The sequence below is a fragment of the Cyprinodon tularosa genome, unplaced genomic scaffold, assembly GCF_016077235.1.
Source record: "Cyprinodon tularosa strain WSP-4 unplaced genomic scaffold, ASM1607723v1 ctg30, whole genome shotgun sequence".
Taxonomy (NCBI): Eukaryota; Metazoa; Chordata; class Actinopteri; order Cyprinodontiformes; family Cyprinodontidae; genus Cyprinodon; species Cyprinodon tularosa.
In genome coordinates this window covers 4,050,918-4,075,297 of record NW_024039008.1, presented here as the reverse complement: position 1 = coordinate 4,075,297, position 24,380 = coordinate 4,050,918, and the positions used below count along the sequence as shown (strand labels likewise).

General features: G+C 36.6%; 1 protein-coding gene across 1 annotated transcript in view; it reads left to right on the top strand.

The window, feature by feature from the left end:
* The window catches only part of nr5a2 (nuclear receptor subfamily 5, group A, member 2), a 71,961-nt gene that overhangs the window by 37,782 nt on the left and 9,799 nt on the right, over positions 1-24,380 (top strand). The window contains exons 5-6 of the mRNA XM_038291652.1: positions 2,728-2,847; positions 7,751-7,898. Of these exons, the coding sequence (XP_038147580.1) occupies positions 2,728-2,847; positions 7,751-7,898 (268 nt within the window). The remainder of the gene's footprint in view (positions 1-2,727; positions 2,848-7,750; positions 7,899-24,380) is intronic.

Sequence of the window (24,380 nt, the reverse complement as noted above, 5' to 3'; positions counted from 1 at the left end):
AGATCAAGGCAAAACAGAGTTTGAGTCAATGTCACACCATGCATATTATCGTAGTGAGCAGACAGCATATCTTGTAAGAACAAGCTCCGTATGACAGAGCAAAGGAAGAGCTTGTCAGGGAAACAGCTTGTGATGCTGGTACTTAAAAGGTCAGGGAGCTCTAACCCTTGGTACTCCCTTACGCTTGTCTGTCTGTCACCTGTCCCCCTATTTTCCAAGCGAGTGTACGCTGCCCTTATCTAGCCTGCTGTCACCCATCCTCATCCCCTCTGAGCTGCCACCCTTTGATGACCCGAGCTTCTTGTCAGACAGGCGCTTCCAGGCAGGCACAGAGAGGACAGTTCTTTGAAGAGCACCCCGGCACTTGCCAGGCCGAATGACACGTGGCTGATTTCTTTGAAGAGCTTTGGCTTTATGTTTACCAATCCATCTACAGACACGCATAGTGTTTGCTTCCAGCATCCGTAGATGAAGTGACGATGAGAAGTGCCTGGTCTTTCACAGCTTTCCATGCCCTCTTATGGTTTTAATGAAGGCATTTGAATTTTCCTTTGGTCTTAAGCTCATGACACATATGGCGCAAAGCCACAGAAAATAGATGTATAGGCAGGCTAGTGACATGAGGAGTCCATCATCCAGTCAGCAGAAAGGTCACATTGGCTTTGTTCCTTTTCATTTATATTTTTATTCTTATTTTTACTTCGCTCAACTAATAAAAGATGAATAAAACATGTAAGATATCTGAGCCTAACAGCTTTCTAAATTTTTGCAAGGTTTTGTAACATAACATTAATGTGTAGATAATTCATATTAAATAATAATATATTTGAAATACAAGTATTGAAATATGACTATGCACTTAATTTAAAACTTTGTACATGTTGTATTTCCATAAATTGTCTCTAACAAACCCCTTGAGGCCTACATATATGTCTCCATATAGATCTTCTCTGAATGCTATAGGACTTTTGTGGCTCATACACTGTATACTTTTCATATTTTCAGTTTCTGTATAAGTTTTCTTTAAAATTATTAATGCCAATGATCAGTCAATGAATTCAAATAAAAGTGATGGTTAGCAATAGTTATAGCCCAATACACATGTGCTTGTAATGTAACAAATGTTGATTACTAACCCTTTTGCCTAAGCCACAGCACATATATTTTGCAGACAAATGTCATACCTGTTAAATTTAAGATATAACTTAGATTAACTATGAAAAAATATTTAGAGCCGATTAAATGTTTCTCTTTCTGCAGCTGAATTTGTTGCCCACTGTTTTGTCTTCCTAAAAGTTAAATAAACATTGTTGAACACTAACTCAAAATCAGTAGTCACAACAGTTCCAGTCAATAAAGAGAAAAAAAACAGACCAAATAATTTGAGTGTTTCAAATATTTTGGTTGTGCAAAGACTACATACATCAAAGGAAGGATTAAGGTCACTCGATTGTGCACTTTCTTAACTGCTTCAAAATACATTCCCTCGCTGGTGTTTCCACAGTGCAACTAACTGTGTCACAAAGTTACATCGATCCACATTCTTAAACCTGCAAGCGATGCACACGGGCAAAGACTGTCACAGAGTGTTCTCACAGAGTCAAAGCAGCAGTTCACATCCCACATCGCAGCCCACGATATTCCTAGTAACGTCAAAGGAGGATATGTTTGCTGATAGAGTGGGGGAAGTGCAGCACAAATGAATCTCACTTGTATTTTCCTCATTCATGTCCTCTAAAATGCCCCCTTTTTTTGTCTGTGTGTGGTAATGATTAACACCACTCTGCATGGGATGAAACTCTCTATTACAATGGAGTAGGTTGTTTTAGTTCTCAAAACACCAATTCACCTGTGTTAGCTTCCCAAGTTCGTCTGGCAGATTCCTGGCAGCCTGTGGCTGGTATTCGGGAAGATACTCTCCTCTCAATCATTATCATTGTTAGAATCATTTAGAAACTTCTGGCAATCGACAAACAGACAAAAACACCACCATTGTTGATTCAGGCACGTAGCAAAGCACTTAACTCACTGTGGAAAGGTTCACATGAGAAAGACTCAGCGAGGCTAGGGACTTTTTAAGGTTTGCATAAGGTTCTAGAAAAAAACACACACCTGATCAATAGCAATTGACCTGTGTGTAAGCTCACCCCAAATACAGCCGCTGTTGATAGTTTTTAAGCTACTAAGCCTGACATATTGTCACAGCTTGCAAACAAAGTTATACCTCCCACCCCAATCATAGATAGATAGATAGATAGATAGATAGATAGATAGATAGATAGATAGATAGATAGATAGATAGATAGATAGATAGATAGATAGATAGATAGATAGATAGATAGATAGATAGATAGATAGATAGATAGATAGATAGATAGATAGATAGATAGATAGATAGATAGATAGATAGATAGATAGATAGATAGATAGATAGAAATAGGTATACTGATCATGTATACTGAATGTTTTTCACTCAAGCATTTTATAGTATTTAGTTCAATCCTTCTTATTCTAAGCACACCCATGCACATCCCATCATTTACACTATTTAAGCAAGTCTGCATAAACTTGTCCCAGTAACGAGGGACAGTGACAGACATACATTCTGTGCCGATGACAGGTCTCTTACGGTGAATATGAGGCTTTGTCACACAAACACAGACTGTTGTTACAGCTGTATCGAACAGGAAAGGCAAACACATGACTTGATGATTTATCTTTATTCAGGTGGATGACCAGATGAAGCTGCTGCAGAACTGCTGGAGTGAACTCCTCATCCTCGACCACGTTTTCCGGCAGGTGGTACATGCCAAGGAGGGATCTATCCTCTTGGTTACAGGACAGCAGGTAAGTTAGTCAATCTCCCTTTGGAAACTCAGAACATCCGCCACTTTTTTAGTTTCCCCTGGAACACAGAAAGAAAAAAAGAGGCAGTTCTTAGAACTATTTCTGAGTGTGCATTCATGGAATGTTTGCTCATCCTATCAAAAGAAAGGTCAAAGTTTCAATTTTATGTATTTGAACCCAAACTAATACATAATTTTCAAGATAATTTTATTTCATTCAGAGATTCCTTCTGTGGGTCTACTGTATAACAATGTTAATAAATGTTATATTTTTGTCCTGCTTTTTTTAAGACATATGGTCAGAGCTGAAGTCTGCATTCTTTCAGGATTCCCTCTGCTAATTTAAATTTATACATGCACACAAGAAAGGAAAAGGTATAAATAAAATATTTAAGTAAATAAATAAAGACTCATACAAATACACAAGCCCAAAGAAATCTTGTTTTAGTATTCTGTCCCCCCCTCAATATGCTCCAAAATAGCAAAATAAAAAATAAAAACATAAAGATACACAAACCAAAGTGTAGAAAATGTTCAAAACATTGTGAATAAGCCTCTGAATGAAATGGGAAGTAATAAATTATAGATTATCCTGTTCTCCACAAACAAAATGTTTTATAAAAACAGATGCTTGCATACATATTGGTAACAATTAAAGAGGATTTGCTCTACACTCAGACAAGTCCTGTTTTACTCTGTTTTTTTCTGAATGAAGACAAGGTCAGGTTGTTTTTCATAACTGTTGTAGAGCTCCTTAGTAAATAAGTAAAACAACATCTAAGGGTAATATTTAGTTTGTGATACTAGATTTAGATGAAACAACAGATTGGTTTTATACTTGATTAAAGAGTTGCTTTAAAAAAAAATTAAAAGAGAGAAAGGTGACTGGAATAAAAGAAGGGTTGTGAAGCTGGAAAACAAAAACTATATCAAATAAGAAGGAAAAGATAGAAAATATAAATAAAAAGAGGCAGAGGGAGTTGAGTTGTGGAGGGATGGGAGAGGAGATGATGAGGCGAAGCGGACAAGGCGGTTTGTGGAGGAGGGAGGGGGTGATAGTCAGGGGAGGTGCAGGTCAGCGCTTTCGTTTGCATACTCTGGTTAATGAACAGCTGGTGTTGAGGAGTGTGTGTAAATGTATGCATGTGGCTGTGCGCCTGTGTGTGTGTGTATGAGGTTTGAAACAGTTCATTATCTCCTATTATTCTCTGCCTGGCCAGGGGTGACAGCACAACGATAATACCAGGGATGTTTAAACCACAGTAGCGGCATCACCTCAAGCAAAGCCTACACAAACACACTAGCACAAAGAAAGTTCATTTCAAAAGCAGCATGTTTGTTATGTTCAGCTGTTGATTTTATATAAGACTGAAACTGAGTCACGGGTAACCTTTGGAATTACTTTTGAACAAGTAATTCCAAAGTTGTGAATTAAAATCTAAAAGATGAAAGTTCCACCAGAATGGATATGGTAGATTAGATAATACATTTCTTCTGGTTAGCTGTGACAACTGGATTTGGTAATATACACAGTTGTGTATATGTTAGATAGCTACAATTTCCAATTTCCGAAAAGTTAATTTATTTTGCCCCTTTATACCAAAATAAAATTAATGGCACTAACCATTACCTGAAGAAGTCACTGGACTGGTGAAAATGGGGCATTTGTTAGTAATTGCATCTCTTAACTGATTAATTTCCCAATAATATTATTAGAGACACACCGATCCGTTACCTGGAATGTATATAAATTCTGACACTACTGTAATTAGCTGGATCGGATATCGGAGATCCCATCCAATACAATGTAGATGGAACTGTTATTTCCCTCTTTTTCTGCTTATTATGTAATAAACAACATAAAATATATTTATATCTGTGTTAATTGGTTACTTTAATTTTAACAATGTTTACATCAAAGCTTAAGCATTCACTCACATGGCAAGATATATGGTTCATTCATTCAGCAGTTGAATCTGATTGGTATCGGATATTTAGATATTCGATATGCTCAGTCAAGGTATCGGTGTTGGATTGTATCAGAAAACAGAGGATTGATGCATCTCTATATATCATGCTACATTAATACCGTATTGTAATGTTTCGGAACAGAGGACCCTGAATTCAGGCAAGACAGAGAGTGAAATAACTTAAAACATTTATTTAACCAAGCAGGCTGTGGATCTGCTATATTAGCAGCTATGGCATCTATAAGAGCGAAACACACACACAAATTAGTGAGCATAATCCGACGGATGATGATTATGAACGTCACTAACCTGGTTGGACATTTCAGACTGTGCCCAGATAATGAGGATGATTCCAGCCAGTCGGCTGGCAAAACGCAGCGGACGCTGCTAGAGATAGTTCCAGACGTGAAAGCCTAGAAGGCTGCAGAGTTGACAGGAGATCAGATCCAAGTAGATGAAGGAAGGCAGGATAATCCACATGGCGAAGACAAGAGGCAGATCCATGTTCAGTTCACAGAAGAATCCAATAGGAGTCCTAAGACAGACCAGGCAAACAGATCAGTCTGGGGCAGGCGGGCTCAAAGGTCCAATTACTGAAACGGGTCAGGATCAGGCCATCAGAACACTATAGAAACGCTAGAGAATTCTCTACACCAAAGTCGCAAGAATAATCTGGCACTGATGGCTGGGACCAAGGCGTTTAAATAGAAGCAGGATTAGGTGGATCAGAAAACAGGGCAGACCTAGACAGGTGAATGGAATGAGCAATCAAACCAGCCATCAGTACCAAAATCATATAGGTTAGTAAAACAACATCAGTTAACAAACACCATTACGAAGACCTCAAAAATATAGTAAATACCAGGAATAAAGTTGTGAAAAAGATTGAATCAGTGTTAAACATATCACAGAGCACTATTCAGTAAAAAAACTGAAATTAAGAGAGTATAGAAACTGCAGAGCTATCAAACTGACATACTTTGCCAACTCACACTGACAAGACAGAGATAAATCCAAGAAAAAATAAATACTTTTAAAAGCCACCGTAAGTCATATAAATTGAACAAATGAACTGCTTTATGACTAGAATAAAATGATGACAAAGAATGACCTTTGATTTTAGGCTTTGGATTTGTCCCATAAATTGGCTTAGACATTTAGAAAGGCTGATTATTATAGTCCACTTTTTGCAATCTGTGCAGCTGCTTTTTTAATGAAGTCCAAATATAGGTAACAATAAATGTCATGTAATAACCTAATTTAGGTTGTGCTGTTTTTTAATCAGGTGTATCTCATTTCGCTTTGAAACAAGGTGCCTCTATGCTTTTCTCTTTCACAAGTTGTACTTCAACACAGAGTTGAAAAGAAACCCATAAAACAGCAAATTAACAGTTTCAAGCTGTCATTTGCTGCCTTGCTCTTTTTACCCGCTTGTTCCCCACTCGCTAATCCCTGTCTTCTCTCACATTTTCTCTGTTTCTATACTGCCGTATGTTGCCATGTCACCAACTTCAGAGAGAAATGGCCATGAGTGCTTGTTCTCTATGCTGTCAGGAGGATCAAACATGCAGTACAACTTGTATAAATACTTGCGAAGATCAGATGACAACGACTGCAATGATTAAGCAAGGCCTTAAAGTCTTGGCAGCTGGTTTCTTTACAAGTTCTGATATTTTAATAGCATGCAGGCTCAGTATGGGCTACGTGAAATTCCAGTGACAAACAGACATAAAAAGAAACCTTTTTCCATTATGAATGTCCTTTATTTCTCATTATTATTATCTTTATTTACACATTAGCACACATCTGACCTCGCTAAAATAGATCTTAATTCTAAATATTGTTAAAATATTAAGCTTCTAAATCTTCCTATTGGCAAATTAAAACAGTATTGATTGTTTTGCTAACTGATAAACAGATCAACAAAGTCAGAATCAGTGCTAAGTCTGCTATAGTGACTCTACTGCTTGTTTAATTTTATCTGTATTTCTACTTAAGGAAAGAAGGTAATCACAAAAGCAAACCCATAAACAGTCTAATCATTCAATGAACTTATTTCATGCACAGTTGATTTTACGTAAATTGATTGACACCTGGAATGGGGGCAGGCAGTGTTTGCTCTCAACAGTCATAACTCTTTATGCGTCATAGGTAATAAGAAAGGACAAGGAAGGGACAAAGGAGGTGGGAAAAAGAGTATAGTGAGGTGAGAGCAAAAAGTCAAGAAGATTAATTCCCTGTGTCTGTGTTTCTGTGTTTCCTTTGCTTTGACTTGTCAAGCGAGACATAAAAGATTTGTGTAGAAAAAGGATACGAATCATCTTATTTACACAATAAATACAACTCCAGACCCTGAGGCTGGTTTTAATTGCAAATGCATGCTCACGGGAATCTCTTCCTCTCTGAGCTTTAGGAAGTGCACACGCCGACATCTACCTTCCCCTGGAAACCCCTGCACAGTCAATTATGATAATGAATCGTCAATAAATATAAAAATTTAATATGGTCCTTCTTACTCTGAGTGGCAACTAAGGACCTGCCTCCAAGAAAAGTTCTGCTGCGTGTGCAGATCTGAAGTGCATCTAAAGAAAAGTGGTTGTTTATGCCCATTTGAATGAAAGGTTTGATATGATATTTGGGGAAAAAATTGTCATGTTCCACAATCAGGGTTGGTTTAGTTTCAGAGGTGGCCTTTTAATACTTTAATTTTCACAATATGCAGCTCTAGAAACATTGTCTTTCATAAGAATTGCCTCCAGTCTTCAATAATCTGATAAAAATATCTCTGCTTTTAATCAATGAAGCAGAGAATAGTCACAACAATTTTAATCTGCATAGTTAATCAATTAACTGGTGTCTGTTATTATTCTATCTTGTGTGAAAACTTCATTTTCTTGTAGCAGTGTCCAATCATCTCTCTTCTAATTTTTACAGGTTGACTATGCAGTGATTGCTTCACAGGCGGGTGCTACACTCAATAATCTGCTGAGCCACGCCCAAGAGTTGGTAGCCAAACTGCGCTCTCTGCAGCTGGACCAAAGGGAGTTTGTTTGTCTGAAGTTCTTGGTCCTATTCAGCCTCGGTGAGTTTCCAGAAAGTGTGCGCTTTTGGTTAACTAGTCCTTCATTGGGATGCCATAGCAAGATTGACAAGACTATTAATTGATTGTATGAGTTTTAAAGTAGCAGAGTTCTGCTTTTCTTCTCCCTAATGCTGCCAACTGTTGGTCAGCTGGCTAAAAAATAAGACTCCTACCATTTGCCTTTACTCTAGAAAAACAGGAATTTAGCTGTTTGGAAATAGAAATACCTGGAATGGAAATGAAAGAAGTGAATCTCATTATTATTAATAAATGTGAAAGATAACATTTCAAAACAAGAGGTACATTTCCCCTTTGATATAATAAAAAAATCATTATGTGAATAATTAATTTCTACAGCAGGACGCTTTTAAAATCAGCTCAACAATGAGTTGTGTTTTACCTTTGTGAACAGCTGCATCACAAGATGTCATAGTAGGTTGACGGAAAATAGATGGCTAAATAATGAGGATGCAAGAGAGATATCAGTTTCATGGGTATATGTTGTTTTTATTTAATACTATGCTAGATAATAGACTTTTAAAATATTTTTATGAGGACTTTTAAGCATTTTCATTCAGACAAACTGACTTTTTACCTGATGAATGCAGCTGCAAGCAGTTCAGTCTGGGTCAATACATTAGTCTGGTGAGCAGTGAACCATGATTGAAGGCACAGAGATTGAAAGGAGTGATGATGAAGATAAATCAGGGTTTTAAACTTATTTTTTTTTAAGTATAATATATTTTGTGCTTTAATAAAAAAATACCTGCCCAGGATCATGTTTGATTTGCAGTCAAGGTGGAGCACCAGGGTTAAAAAAAAGCCCTAAAAACATTGTTAATCTGTTTACTTGCAGATCATTCTTGCATGTTGTGGCAGAAAGTATGGTTAATTTACAGCTCCTGGTAGGATGCATAGATCTTTTTTTTTAACCGTCTCCATTTTTTTCAATCCAATCAAATAAAGTACATAAAGTTATTGGTTAATACAGTTCTGCATGGTAAGTACACTCTAATATGGAGTGGAGGTTTTTTCTATTTTTATCCAAGCCACATTTTTTTACAAAGCAAGTCTAACAAAAAAAACTGCAAAATGCAAAATCATCCCAAAAAAACAAAACAAAGAGGTTTTAAAAACATGGACCTGTAGTGTGCAATTGTACCCCACTAAAAAGAAATATAAATAAAATCTGATAGAAAAATCCGGTGCTTTGGCCTCGCAGAGCAGTTCTCCAGCTTAACCGCCTACAGTACTGTTCTATAGAGGGTGAACTACTGAACAATTAGAGTTTTATAAGTTTTTTATTCCTCACCATCAGCATAATTTAATAACTGATCTATTTTATTAATTAGTGAGAGCATTATTCATGCACAGAGACTCTGGCTTTATCTGTAACTGTCATTTCAAAAAGAGAGAAGGGTCAATATGAAAACGTAGGAGTTTGGAATTTGGTAAACTTTTGGTAAATGAAACAATGTATAATCAATTAAAACTTTTTAAAAAGATGGCTAAAAACGGTGGGAAAATGTGTGATTCAAACATGGAATTGGACTGGAAAAGATCTGATTTTTTTCCTGTTCCCCGATAGTGACGTCAAGCGGGACTTAGAGTTAAACTTTAGAATTTTGGAAAGGAAAAGAGAAAGACTAGGGAGGAGAGAATAAAGTTGGAAATAAAAGAGAAATGGGAATTTGTATGAGGAACCTGTCCAGTTTGTTCTGGGATAGACAGGTGGGAGGGACTTGAGGTCAGGAAGAGGAGCAGAACTTTGGGTTTAGAGCAAGATAAGTACCTTAATGAGTTAAGGGACAAAGAGTAGAGTAAATATGACAGGATGTCCATGAGTGAGTGTGTAAAGGGGTGCACCTGTAAGTGCGTATCTGTATCCCAAACCTCTTACTGCCAAGGTCAGACGTTAGGAAAACCTCTTCTCCACATCGTTTCAAATTAGTCTGCCAAAAACCCAACATAGAGTAAAACATAGTCACTCAAACAAATGTGTTTAAATTCTTTGCTACAGGCACTAATGATGCTAGAAATGATTCAGTCAGCCCAGTGATTAGACCTACGGTGATAAGAGTATGATTAACATTTTCCTTATTTAGCTTCCGGTCCACACCAGTAAATAGGTTTACTTCACAAAGCATTAGTGTTCAGGATTTAAGCTGATGAAAAATAAATAAGCAGTGCACTAATGAACACCAGATACACATATGTATGATTAGGGGGAATTAATGTTTCTTGAAATGGAATTGGTAAAGAAAGCAATAGGAGTGGGGATCACTGCAGAGGGACTTTGTGTGTATGTCTGTGTGCGAGTGTGTTTGTTTTTGTTTTGGGAGTTTTCATAGGGCAGGGGTGTTTGCTTGGGCACAGGGTGTAAATAATTTGGCAGAAGAATCATCCATAATGAAAGGCCCACCTGAGGGATGTGTATCGCCCCCGGCAGTGCCTGTTCTCAGGCCTCCCGCAAAAGAAGACTGATATAGGCGCAGAAGAGCCAGCTGAGGGGAGCTGAGTAGGAAGGGAGGAGTCATTATTGGAGTGGAGAAAACGACACAATGAGAGCAAAATAATCCATTAGAGGTTAAAGAATATGTGAACAGTATCATGTATAGCTGACAGGAGATTTGAATAAATCCTGCTGTGAGAAGATGGTTTGTCAAAACATGCATTATAATGACCCACATGTTTGATCTGAGGATAAAGCCACCTGTTTGGTAATCAGTTAAGAAATATGGTTATTTGATATTAGGTCAGCCCTATAGTGACAAGTGAACTGAAAGATCAGATATTGTCTTATTCCTATAGAAAACTGGCACATCTCATTATTATCATATAACTTTTTAACATAAAACTGGAATTATCATATCATTTGTTTGTTTTTTGAAAGCTAAATACATTATGACCAGCCAAAGCAGGCCAGATTAATGCCTCACAAGAAGAAAAAAATCCTATTTAGCCTATTAACATGAATATGTTAAGTTTTTACATACACTAGGCTAAGCTTCACATAGAGGATGACAAGCCTCACTTGCCTCCGTAAAGGGCAGTGTTCCTGATTCGACGATAGGATAAACTTGATGAAATAAGGCACCCTATGAATAGAGACCAATCCCTAAGATGTTTTTTTTTTTTACATATGAGTACCAAAGAAAAAGTGTTTTTTTTTTTTTTTGAAAATGTGATTAATCTGTAAAATCTCTGTAAATCTATCATAACATTTCAGAAAAAGTACAACCTATCGACAGTCCAGTATGGTGGGGGTAAAGTAATGGTTGTGGTCGTCTTTGCAGCCTCAGGACCTCAAAAACTTTAGATTTTTTTAGATATTCTGGAGAAGAATGTCTTGCCAAAAGTCAGTGACCTTAAAGTCAACTACACTTTGGTTATGCTGTAAGACAATGATCCAAATAACACCATGAATTTGCCTTTGAAGAATGGATCCTTTAATATATAGCAAGTTATAGATGGTCCTTTCCTACGTAAATCCTTAAATTGTATAATTAATGCCATATTTCTCTGCTTTCATCTTGTCTCTTTTACTTTCATTTCTGCCTTTTGTGTTTTTATCTTGATTTTTTTTCAGTACCTCTCTCCTCTATTGACATCCTTCCTCTTACTCTCTCTCACTTCCTGCGTTTGTACAATCAGTCTCTTCCCCACTAGCAGAGGAGCTTTTAGTTAAGCAAGATGTCAATAAAGACAGAGATATAGATGTCAGCCTACCTGAGAGGAGACACTTGTCATGATCTGTGCGTGTTTGTTTTCAGAGTTAGACTCATTCTGTCTCTCTCTGTGCTCTTTCACTTCTTCAACGTCTACTGTGAAGGCTCTTAACCTCTGTCAAGGCGAAAGTGATGGCTCTCTGATCATTGATCTCCTAAGTGTTTATTGTCGTGAGAGCGATGATTATACAGTATGTCTTAGACATTTAGAAACAAACACTCAAGAGTTTGGGGTTCGCCCGGGTCAGAGCTCAGTAAAGGATCACTACAAGTCGTTTAATGTCAGGACTCTGTTAATGGGTCTTTGATTTCCTTTAAAAGGCTTAACACAGAGACTGACAAGTTGCCTGCAGTAGATGATAAAGCATCACAAGGTGAAGAACAGGTCACAAGTTTGCATTTATGTTGAAGAGGGTAAATGAAAGATGATTGTTTTCCTTTCAAAAGAAAAAAAAAGATTTCCAACTTTTTAAAAGCTGTTTCTTATCAAATTTTAATCTACCAGCTTTAAAAACACAAGATGTCAATTTAGGTATGCAAGTTTTTACCACTCAAATTATTAAGGAAAAAAACAGTTATTGTGCGTTTTCTACAAAATTTTAAAAGTGAATGACTGATTCATCATAAATCGTTTTCATAAAGCAGATGTGACAGAGGTCAGAACATGTTGAGGCCAAAACCTTTTAACCCTGCTTAGAGGGTCAGACCCCATCAGGTGTAATTGTTTCAGACAGGTGCTGCCAGGCCTCGTCAGCCAAGAGCAGAGCCAGAGGTCCTGGCCAGAACTGCATGGGGTGGTAAATTGCCCCAGTGAAAAGAGCACTGCAGTGAGCATGTAGTCCGAGAAAATGTTCTTTATGTAAACCTTAGTAAAAAGGAAGAAAATTCTGGCCAACATTTTCAGCAGACTTTTACCTTTTATATTGTAGATTTTGTTGATAAAATGTGTATGTTTATAATTTGGCTTTAAAATACTGTCCTAAAATCAATGCTACTGTAAGTCTTGAAATGCAGAACTTTAAGATTATAAAATGGTTTCAAATTAAAGGTAAAATCATCAAAATTATTCTGGTGATATGTTTACGTAAGGCCATCCTACGTGCTAAATCCCTATTTTTACCTACCATTGGTAAGTAAAAATAGGCAAACCTTGCTCTCGCATGCATTTAATAGGCGTTCTGTCTCGGAAGCGGGTACAGCGTTGTGCATTTACATTTTTTTTAAAGAGGTGAGTCTTTTGAAAAAAATCCCGTAAATCCTTTACAATGTCTTAAGTAACAGTTGTATTTACATCATTTTATATTTAAAGTTTTTCTTCTGAATTGACTAAAAGTTGTTGGGTCAAACCAAAATCAGGAACCTGGAATTACTAATATTCATCATTAAAGGGAGTCTCTTTTCTTGATTTCTCTCTATAACTGCTGTACCTTGGCAAATTTTTATAAAATGAGTTTTTAGACTACTAATTACCCATGATATGGCATTTAAATTCCTAATTATGCAAAAGATGTTCATATCTCTGTGTTCTTCCAAACAACAAAATAACAGCTGTAAAATACTTAAAACCCTAAAGCTGGGAATAATAAGCCCTTTTTAACAGCATTAAGTCAAAAGGGTTTTATGTTTATTTTGACTGCATCTAGAAAACATTTAAAACCTGCATCATCTCTGACACATGAACATGATGTCTGCTTCTTAACTTTGGCATTGGATCCAGATCCAGATACGTCAGAAATCAGGGAGTGAGGGTGTTTTTTGTTATGTTTTTTTTTTTTTTTTCAAAATCTTTGATGAGAAATTAAATTCCTTTGATGAAAAGAACAATGATTCAAGAGAAGCTCCTGAACCTCTAATAGCTTCCTGTCAAGGGATTAGTCGGTCTTTAAGGTTAGAGAAGCTCACCCATTATTCCTCTGTCTCCTGACCTCCATGCTTCTCCATTCATCCTTCCTTTTGCGTTGTCTCTTGTCTCATTTTTCTGCACTTCTTTTTCCTTTATGTCCAAATCCATCTTTTTACAGCATTATCGATCACAACTCTATCACAACACCCACATTCAGTCGTACTCATTTATCTCAGCCTTCAACGTATGTTTTCTTCCTGCTTTTTCACCATCTTCACTTTTCTCAGCCTTGAAACGTGTTTAATGTGAATCAGTTAAATCTGAATTAAAACGATGTTGGGGAAAACTAAACTGTCAAATTGAGGTTCAGATTTTATTTTGTCCATCTTAATAGTGTTTGGCAGAATTTGGTTTACAATTGACTCAAACCTTACATTTTGACACGTCTCACATTAGCATAATTTGTACGTTTTTTTTTTTTTTTCAGTGCAAGGTCAGGCAGAAATCTGCTGACAGCACAACTACAGCAGATGAATTAACCTTGATGAACACATTGTTTTCCTCTTCCCTTTTTTGTTACTGCTGAATCCCCACACAATGAAAGGAGAAAAACACAAAACGTAATTCCCAGGCAGGTACGGCCTAATTAAAGCAGGAACTGAGGCTGCTAACAATCAATGTGTCGATCCTTTGTTGTTGTAAGCATGCACTCCCTTGCATACATATAAACACAAATATACAGACAATTTCACACACAACGTGAGCTAGACTGACTAATATTTATTTCCTAAAACAACTGAATCATTTAAGGTGAGGCTGGAGATTGAGCAGCATCAAAAGGAAGCAGTCGTTCAATACTTATTAACTTGAAGACTAAACAAGGAGCCAAATGGTGTAGAAAACTGAATAAGGATCCAACCTTTAGCTTAATAATGATGTGGGAGCATAGAAGAGAGTGTTTGTTCCCCCCCCGATGTGACTAACCTTATTGTTGGTATGGCCAATTTGGTCTTGATCGATATGATCATTAAATTGTAGGTATAGTAAGAGGCTTTATACCTTCCTTTGCTTTGTCCCCAAGACGTAAAAATAAAAAAATATATATGCTTAGTTAAAAAAAAAAAATAGTGAATAGGAATTTTAATGTTTATCAATAAGTTACAGCCCCAGCTTCAAATCCAGCATGCAAATTGATAGTATCAGAACAATACATAAACAGAAAATAACAGCTTATTTCTTTGCAATATTTACAGAGTGTTTTATGTTGTAAAGATACATTTTCTTTTGTTTTTAATGACTCTTATTTAATCTGGGTCGCCTTATAAGGATTTAATATGCAGCAATGCCTTCACAAGCTTATGCATCCCCGTTCAATACCTTGTAAAGAGATGCAACATACAACATACAGGTTTTGCACTGAAGTATTTGCTTTACTTTGCTGTTTTAGTAGAGTTTTTGTAATCTTTCAATTGTTCTTCACATCAGCCATTTCATTCATCTGAATTTGGTTTAGTGCCAATTCATAATCCATGTCATCTAAAGATACTTTACAGATACAGTAGATTAGTTAAGAGTTTTTTATCTTAAGGAAACCCAGCTGATTTGAAAAAAAAAAACGTATGGGTTGGTTGCTATTTAGTAGTGTAATGCTTTAACCTTTATTGTTGGTTCTTCATTGAGCAAATATGCTCATTAGCTTATGTCAAATTATGTCCTTGTAATTTCATGCATCTTGAGTCCCTTTGAAAATGACCAACAATTTTTGCAAAGCCATATTGGATCTTTAAATTTAGATCAACATGTTTTACTGCTATGTTCCAGCAACTGTCGGGTAATGAGATGAAATTAGTGACGTGTGTGTTTATTCAAGACTTTTTATAGATTTGCTATTGCACTGATGTAAATGTGTGATAGAAAATGTTTTGATTAATGCTTTTAGTGCAACTGTGGCCTAGAGCTCTGTTCTCAAACTTTTTGTCTTCCACAAATTCCTGAGAGAAAATTGGGGCAATGAAGACCAGAAGAGGCAACCGCAGAGGACACTCTAAACCTGAGTGCAGAAAACATGAAATATAATCAGTGCGCCTGTTGGTTGTGGGCTTTTTCAACACTCTGTTTAGGGCTCTCCAAACATAATTAATAATAGCTTCAAACAAGCCTTTTTCCACGCCGCTTGTTTTCTCTAGACATCATTTCAGATGCAGAAAACAAACACTTAAAATGATTACATGAGAAACAATCTATAAAAAAAGTTGTCAAAATCACATTCACAGTGCAGCCAAATCAGGCGTCCTAACTTTTCTTTCAAGTTCTTTCATCTGATCCAGAGAGGGTGGTTTGCCCCAAAGAAATGAACCTAAAACATTGGTCTGTTTTCTGTCAAATTTAGCTTAACAAATCTAACATGGTGAACAGTAATCTTTTGATGCATCCTGCCACTTTGTAGGGAATTCCATGTAATGAGGCTTTCTAAAAGGCTTTCAGACTTTATCAAGCTATAAAAGCCTTGGGTCTCCAACTCGCCAATACTACCTGGCAGTACAACAGGTTGTCATTAAGCAACAGTTGCTACAAGTTGTGGTGGTGGAAAGCCTGCTTCCCAGCTCATACTCTTTTAATCTGTAAGTGCTATAGCTCCATACATCCTATTTTCCTAATCACTGTCAACATATACCAGAATATTATCAACAGGAATATATCACACATTTGTAATTTACATGCTTTGCTGCTTTCCCCCCTACTTAGATAGTGGTATTTCATAGCAGGAATTCATTCTGTCGTTATGTCTAAAGAGTTTTTAACAGAAATGATTATTTAGATATCACTTAACTGAAAAGAAAGTCCATGGTCCTCTATCTTCTACTAGAATTAAATCAATGCAAATGACTGACTGATGGTAAAGCATCCTGACCAACATAATTGTGGTATTAAAACCAGCTATTAATTTGAAGGTTATTCTTCAAACATAAATCAGAAATTACCAAAGTAAAAGTAAAAAAATGCAGCTGTGATTTGTTAAAAGAAATATATACATGTATATGTTTCTGTCATTTTGCTTAAGGCTACCCGAAAAGCTTGGTGCATTCTGGGAGTATTCCCCTACTGCCTTTTAGATATAGTTCTCTATAGTTAGAGTTGTTACATCCACAGATGGCTCACCTTAAGCCAAGTTATCTCCACAGCTCATAAGTGCCTTAATAGCAAAGCAGCTATTATGATGGATCAAAAGAAACCAATATTTGATAGAAAACATTTGTAGAAAAAAAAGGAAAATGTGCATTTCATTTCTTGACTATTTTCACTTTGCGAAGGGGGCTTAGATTTGGTTAAAAATGTGTTTTTGAAGGTCAGTGGATGTTTATGTGTCTATTTTCTGTATGATATCATGAATCAGAAGGAAGAAACAAAAATGTAGGTTAACTTAAAGAACCGTAATGTAGTTTTCTAACTATACTGCCACCTGTGGCCAAAACACAAAACTGCAGCACGCTGGTTCTCATAGTGCATAGGTGCATATTTTAGTGCTTGTAATTTATACGTTTTTTTTTTTGTTTTTACTTTTTTGAGCATATGTGGGACCATTGGTTTCAGAGTTGAGCTTGCTACCGGTAGCTTCTAAGTATCAAGAAAATCTATCTGGAATATAAGGCTTTGAGTGTTTTCTAGGTCAAACGCATTTAACATGGTCATGCTTGACCAGGCTATTTAAAGATATTTTAAGGAAAAACTTACGTAACGTCCCTTTAATGTATGAAAAGTGAAACAAAAAACAAATACAGTAATTCAAAAGCAATCATTATGAGAATTTCATTTCTCTGATCACTTTTTATCGTTGCAAGCTGCCTTTGATTGACACTGAGTGTATTCCAGGAAAGCAGAGGAATTTTATCCACTGACAAAACAAATCCTTTAAACTCTATCCCCACTTCTATCAATACTTCCATTTACTCCACCACCAGTGACTACAACTATACAAATGTTCTTATAAAAGTTTTGTTTTTTTAATACTGTTGATTCTTTCCTTGCCTTCCTCCTCAGCTCTTCTGCAGTACTCCCATGTTGGGTGATTTAAAGCTTTGGGGCCATGGAGAAAATGTTGCCGTCCATCTCTTCCCTCCTCCCTTCCACACATTCTTGCTCTCCCTTGGTCTTATTACAGGCTGTCAGTTTATTATAAAACATTAGGAAAGCAGAGGGACACTTGCAGTTACTGTCCTATCGATCGGCGAGGATAGATTCTGTGATTTAGAGTCAGCCTCTGCTCACGACCTCCACATTCTCAGCCTCCTATTAAGCCACCTGCGTTTTGCTTGGGCTATTGATGTCTCAACATTAACAGTTACAAGCTGCTACAGAAAATCAATGTTCAACTTTTATTACCGGCTGCATAACTCAGAGGACCTCCCACCAGTTGGTACTTAGCAGTCCGTCTGGTACATCAGGTGTTTTCTGTGTAACATCAATCATATCTATAGCATACGAGGGCTTTCTAGCGGCCAGTTGAGGGTCTCAGAGCTTAAAGATATAATATAGCAAAGTATAGGACAGCAAACAAATTAGCACAGCCTTGAACCTTTGCCTCTGAACTCAGATATAAAGTTGAGGATATGAAGGCTACTGAGAAGTTAATCCTAAATTTATACATTAGGGTCTTTTTAATTTTCTTGTACATGAACACAAACTTTCCTTACCCACAATCAGAAATTTTCATTATATTACCTACAAAAAAAAATTTATATATATATATGTGTGTGTATATATGTGTGTATGTATATATATATATATATACATATATATATATATATATATATATATATATATATATATATATATATATATATATATATATATATATATATATATATATATATATATATATATATATATATACCGTAAATCCTCTAATATAGGCCCTGGCCTTTATTTCACTCAAGTGCATCGCGGTCCAGGCCTTTATTGGATAGAGGCCAGAATTAGAGACAGGCCTCTATTGCTATTTGAGCAAAACAGACTACCAGTGGAATGAATAAAAATGAGATTTTGTGTCTATTTGAACATATAAAACACTAGGTTCATTTATTGAAAAAGTACAGTTACCATGTCTCGCTTGGTTTGAAGTAAAAAAAAAAAAAAATCCTCCAAATATGTTTAATTCTCCTCCTCAGTTTTTCTCCTCCTCTTCGTCTCTCCCTTTAATCTCCTCATCACTCGCGCTCCTCATGTTCTGCTGCGTGTCTGTTCTCTTCCTCGCGCAGACGGGCAGCAGTCAGGGCCTGTCGTCCAGCTGCGCAGGGCGGTGGTACTTGTATGTTACTTACTACCACAAGTATAATGTTGAGGTATGCCCAGAAAAAACGTTTATAGCCCCGGCCTGTATTAGAGACCGGCCATTATTTACCTCCTCTGACAGCGAGACCGGCCAATGTTAGAGTCCCGGCCGCTATTGGAATACAGGCCAATATTAGAGAATTTACGGTATATATATATATATATATATATATATATATATATATATATATATATATATATATATATATATATATATATATATATATACACACATATACACATATACACACATATGTATGTATATGTGCATCTATGTTTACATATTAATTTTATGAGCCACAATCAGTCATTCATGTATATTGTGTCAACTTGGAAATTAGGGTTTTGACTGACCTGGGTAGAGTGAATCGAGAGGTTTCATGCCTCTTAAACATGTATGAGGGCGTACTGTGAAGCAGTATGGGATCCCTTCTGGGACAGACAGCCCCCAGTTCTGTGTGTCCATCCTAATCAATGAAATTCAAACTTATTATGCATATTTTTCTGCCAAACAGCAGTAGCTAATCTCCCACCTTCCCTCCTCTGATTGTCGGAGTACCCGCCTTTGGGACATGGCTGCAATTGCTTGATCACCTGATGGCGTGTGTAGAGGCAGACGGGGGCAACTAAAGTCAAGACCGATGGGCGTCTGTGTTTTGTGTTGTTTTTTTTTTTCTGGATTTGTGTGTGCCTGAGTTGAGGAGGTTCCCAATGGGTAGAGCTTGAGGTTATCATTATTTACGGGTACCTCTGCTGCAATGCTAATGCAGCTACATTCTCAGTGGCTACAGCTCAGGTCCCACTGCTGCGCTTGCAGCGCTGCTACTCCTCTCCAATTAAAGACTAAGGGAGTCCATTTGCAGTAGGGAGGACAGGCTTGGGCGCTCTTGGGCCGTGTGGAGAACAGGCACACATTAGTCAATGAAAACAGAACTGGAGGGAAAAAAAATTTCATAAATGAGAGCCGTGTTATAAAAAGGTGTGTTTGTGGAGTGGGGGTTCTTAATATTATATGTTTTTTTCATGATGAAAACCACCAAGAAACTTTCGCTTAAGTTTAATCAACTGCAGTTATATTTTTTATTACTCATTTTGTACAACCATAAAGCTGACTTCTTTTACTAACTCTAATCCCCGAAAAACATCAAAATAATTTATGCTAGGGCTTTTTAAAAAAAATTTCACTGCAAAACAGAAATCTAAATAACTATTTTTTTCCTAAAATAAGTGCATTTGGTCTTGAATTGAGGAAGTGAGACACTTTGCCAATGCAACAAGATAATTTACACTTTTAAAATAAGATAAAAAGTATATTGTTTTATTTCAAGTGCATAATATCCAATTATGTTATTTAAAAGTAAAAAATACTGATATCATTGGCAAATCATCTAATTTATCCAATCAAATTAAGGGTATATACACTTTATCTATGTTTTTTTTTTTTGTTACGCATTTCTAGATTGTTTTTGCAATGTTTAAACTCCATAACCCAGTATTTGCAACAGGACATCTAAAGAGAATCAAACTGTTATTTACACTAGAAACAAGGGTAGGAAGCAGTGTGCAATTGATAATCTTCCTATGAGACACACTGGGAACAAAAGATGGAAAGATGTTTTGATCAGAGCAAATATTACCTACAGTAAGTAATGCAGTGTAACGAGTAAATGTATCAAAGTAATTATACTATATATATATTATTTTTCTGTGTGACAGTTACTCGGTTTTAAACGAGTTTACATGTTTTACTTTCAGTTTGTGTTTAACAAAGAATGATCTCTTGTAGCTCATCTCTTCGTGTGTATATAATCGTATTTTTTATTCTCACAAATATTTGTTTAGTTGTAAGAGAAGCATCCAATCGTTATCTTTCTATAGAAGCCACACTATGCTTGCTGAGAGTGTTATTTTATCTTTATGGCTGTACATTTATAGCTGCTGAAGCTCATGATGTGTCATTAGTGTTAATTATTGGAGTCATTGAAGGAAAAGCAAAATTAAAAGACATGCAGAGTTATAATGACAGGGCAAAAATAGAACCATAATTGTGTAAAAAGACATAAAACATATAAAGTTTGACTTTAGATGCTTGAGTCATTTCTTAAGAAAAGCACAGAGTGAACCATAGAGGTAAAAATATTCTTCCACATTCACCTACCGTTCTAATATTACAAATGGAGCTCTGCGGCATGACAGAATTGCCTGGCATGTGAATTGTCAGTCATTGTGTCCCCGTGTGATTATGTATAGAGCAAAGGCACGTGCTCAAGCAAGCTATCCGGTGGTCAGGTGGCTGCTATAAGATTAAACAACCTTTGCTCTTTGAGCTTCTGTGTGCATGAATGCGTGGGCGGGTGTGTATGTGCTTTTGGACAATGTGGTTACAAGATACTTCTAGCAGAGCAGAAAACAGCAGAGCTTAAAGGCAATGAGTGTGTTTGTACATGTGTGCTCGTAACCAGAGACAGTGATTAAATGTTTTGAAGCACAGATGATCCAACAGTTGTTGTCTCTTGTTCCTGTTCTTTTTCTTTCCACACCCACCTGAGAGTTTCCTTCCCTTCTGAGTAACAACTGCTTTTTTCTTCCTCTCCTTCTTGTCTCAAATCATAGTTGAACCACAGAAGTTTCCAAGTTATTAAAAGAAAATATTCAGTACAGTTTCAGGATAAATACTTCTAATTAAAATTAAAAATAATCCACTAAGTCAAAAAACAAAAATCTGTGAGATGAAACAATCCAGCACACCATGCAAACACTGATAAGTCAATATTATGTTGTGTAACATAAAAGTATATTGCTGGCTTATCCCAGACATTTGTCATGTCAACTCCTGCAGAGCTAAGAACAGATTTAGAACAATATGTTGTTCTCTGGTGCCACCTGGCACTGATGTCAAAGTGCTATCACTGGCATCCTCCTCCGGAACTATAAATTCATACGGTGATGAGTGGCTTTGGTATAGCACATCAGCGACAAAGTAAGCAAACTTTTTAATATAGTCCTCAGTATCTTACTCTGCAATGTTCTAAAATAATCAAATCAAGTATTTTATGTGTTCGATTTTTTCCCCCCTCACAGATATTTAGTTTTAGTTCAATTTAATAAAATGCAGAACATTTCAAATATGTAACTAGAGAAAAACTTAATTGTGTGTTGGTGGAAACTGATTTCATCCCAACAAAATCAGTTGCAAGTACTTTTGAAGACTTCAAAACACATACATGTGTTTTACTTAGTAATTTGAGTTGGTTAGATTGATAAAATTTTTAATTATCTCACCTATTGAGTTGTATCTGATGTTTTCAATTTGGCATATTTTCTTGGGATTTTAATTTTGTGCTACATACTTCTTATGCGAAAGAAAAGGTGTAAATGATTTACAAAATGTTCCATAAATAGAAACCTAAGAAGTGTGATGCATCTAAGAGGAAACCGTTTGTGGAACCAGCCAAATAGAGGTGCAAGTGATTTGTAGAATGTTCCAAGCATATTTGCAAATCTGCAAACTGAAATTTATACCTTTTTTTTCTTTTTAAGATAGCTCAAGTTCAAACAGATTAGAGGAAAGGTGTCTCTAAATAGTAATTTTATATTTTAGACTTAGAAAATCTGGGTCTGGACTTTGACTAGGTAAGTCATCAATCTGGTTTCCTTTAATGTCCTTCAATATATTTTTTTACATCTTACATTGGTGAAGCTGTATGTTTATGGTCAGTTGGCTTTAAAGAAAAGCTCTACAAGGTTCACCAAAAACAACTGCTTTTGATCAAGCTTCATTTATAAAGATCACTGTAGAGGACCAAAGTGTTTTGCAGAATAATAATTTGAAAAAGAAATATGCAAATGAGAAAACAAAGATAAACAAAATATTCCTAAGACCATCTGTTTAACAAAAAATATATATAATACAACATGAAACACTAGAAATATTTAAATCTGGATCTAAATTGATCCTAGATAGCATGTGATGTAAGCCAGGGCAAAAAATACGTTTTAATTAGCGATTACAATCTGACAGACAAGAGGCCAGTTTAACGGGCAACAAAGCATTGTTCCTCAATAGCAGCTGTACAGTGGATTAAAGATACATAACAGCGTTTTTACTCAATGTAGTTTCACATTTGGAAAACTACTATCCCCTGCTTGTCTGTCCTAAGTGCTAAAAGATTCCCTCACAGAATGATGCTGCCACAACTTCCATGCAGGGAAGGACTGGTTTTCATCTTTGTGCATGTACGCCCCAAGGTGCCCTATTCGTGCAGTATTAATTTATGAATTTTTATGCCGGGGCCTCACAATATACTGCAAGAGGGATAAACATGAGTAGCACTTGGAACAAAATATAAACAAAGCGTTGGGTAAAGCTGTCGAAGCTTTAGGAATTAGCTGCCAAATTGATGGATGCATTAGCAACTACTGCCAGCAGATGTCCAACTAACAGGTTTACCTCTGCTTATCATGGTGTGGCGCAAAAGTTATTTTCTGGTTCAAAAGACAGTAAGTGAACATCATCAGGACGAATTGTTGGGATGTATTGTTTTACTATATATTTTTGGTGTTTTTTGTAGATGGTACATGACTAAGCCCCTTTGATATTCAAACTCATGCAACAGTGGTAACCTTTTCAAACGTGTGCAATGTCCCTTAGCAAACTCTAGACAGGATTTGTTCTGGCTTTCCTTCAGTTGAAGTCGTTTTTTTCTGGTGATTTAAACATTAAATGGATAGGTCTTACAAAATCTTTAACAACATGTTTTAAACCAGCACAGCTTCTTTTTTTTTTTTTTTTGAAACATTTTTCTTGCAATTACGCATTTCTTCATATTATCCTTGTTCTAAGGCTGGCATGGATACATAATGATGTTATACCTCAATAAAAATGGAAAAAAAGAGGACAATTATGCATCACAGGTTGTCTCTAGTCAGCGCACTGTATGACTGCTTTAGAGAAAGGAGAGAAAAGGGGTACAGATGTGAAATGAGAGAAAGTGAAGTACTAAGAGACAGAGTGGTGGAGGAGCAGTGGAAGACCGCCGCTATGGATTTACTGTCCTTCATGCTGAAAATATACATCCCCGGGCGCTTGGCGCTGAATTATTAATCCAAATTTGTCAAAGAAAGAATGAGAGAAATCTATTGACTGGGACACGGGCCCTTTAATGGTCTCATTAAAGGGGAGGCTTCCCACACCATGCACCTTTTGCGCTGTTGCAGGAGTTTTTGGGGCAGTGGAGGTTTTGAAGGTGGAGGGAGGCAGCCGGGGGGGCACTTGACCCCAAATGATTTTCTGTCACTTTATCATAAACAAGAAAGGCTGACATGCCCCAATGCCCCACACCCCCCCCCCCCAACCCTCCCAGTCTCCTCATACCCTCCCATCATAGCCCTACATAGCCTTCGTGTAATTAGCTGACGGGTGCAAAAGTGTGGTGAATGTAAACAAGGTTCACATGCAAGAACTGAGACTGACAGGCAGAGTAAGCAACAACATGCACGCGTATTTAAATGTGCCCTCTTGAACTGTTACTGACAGGAACAAATGAATTACAAGGTAAAGTCACTGTGAGTCTGACGAGTCAG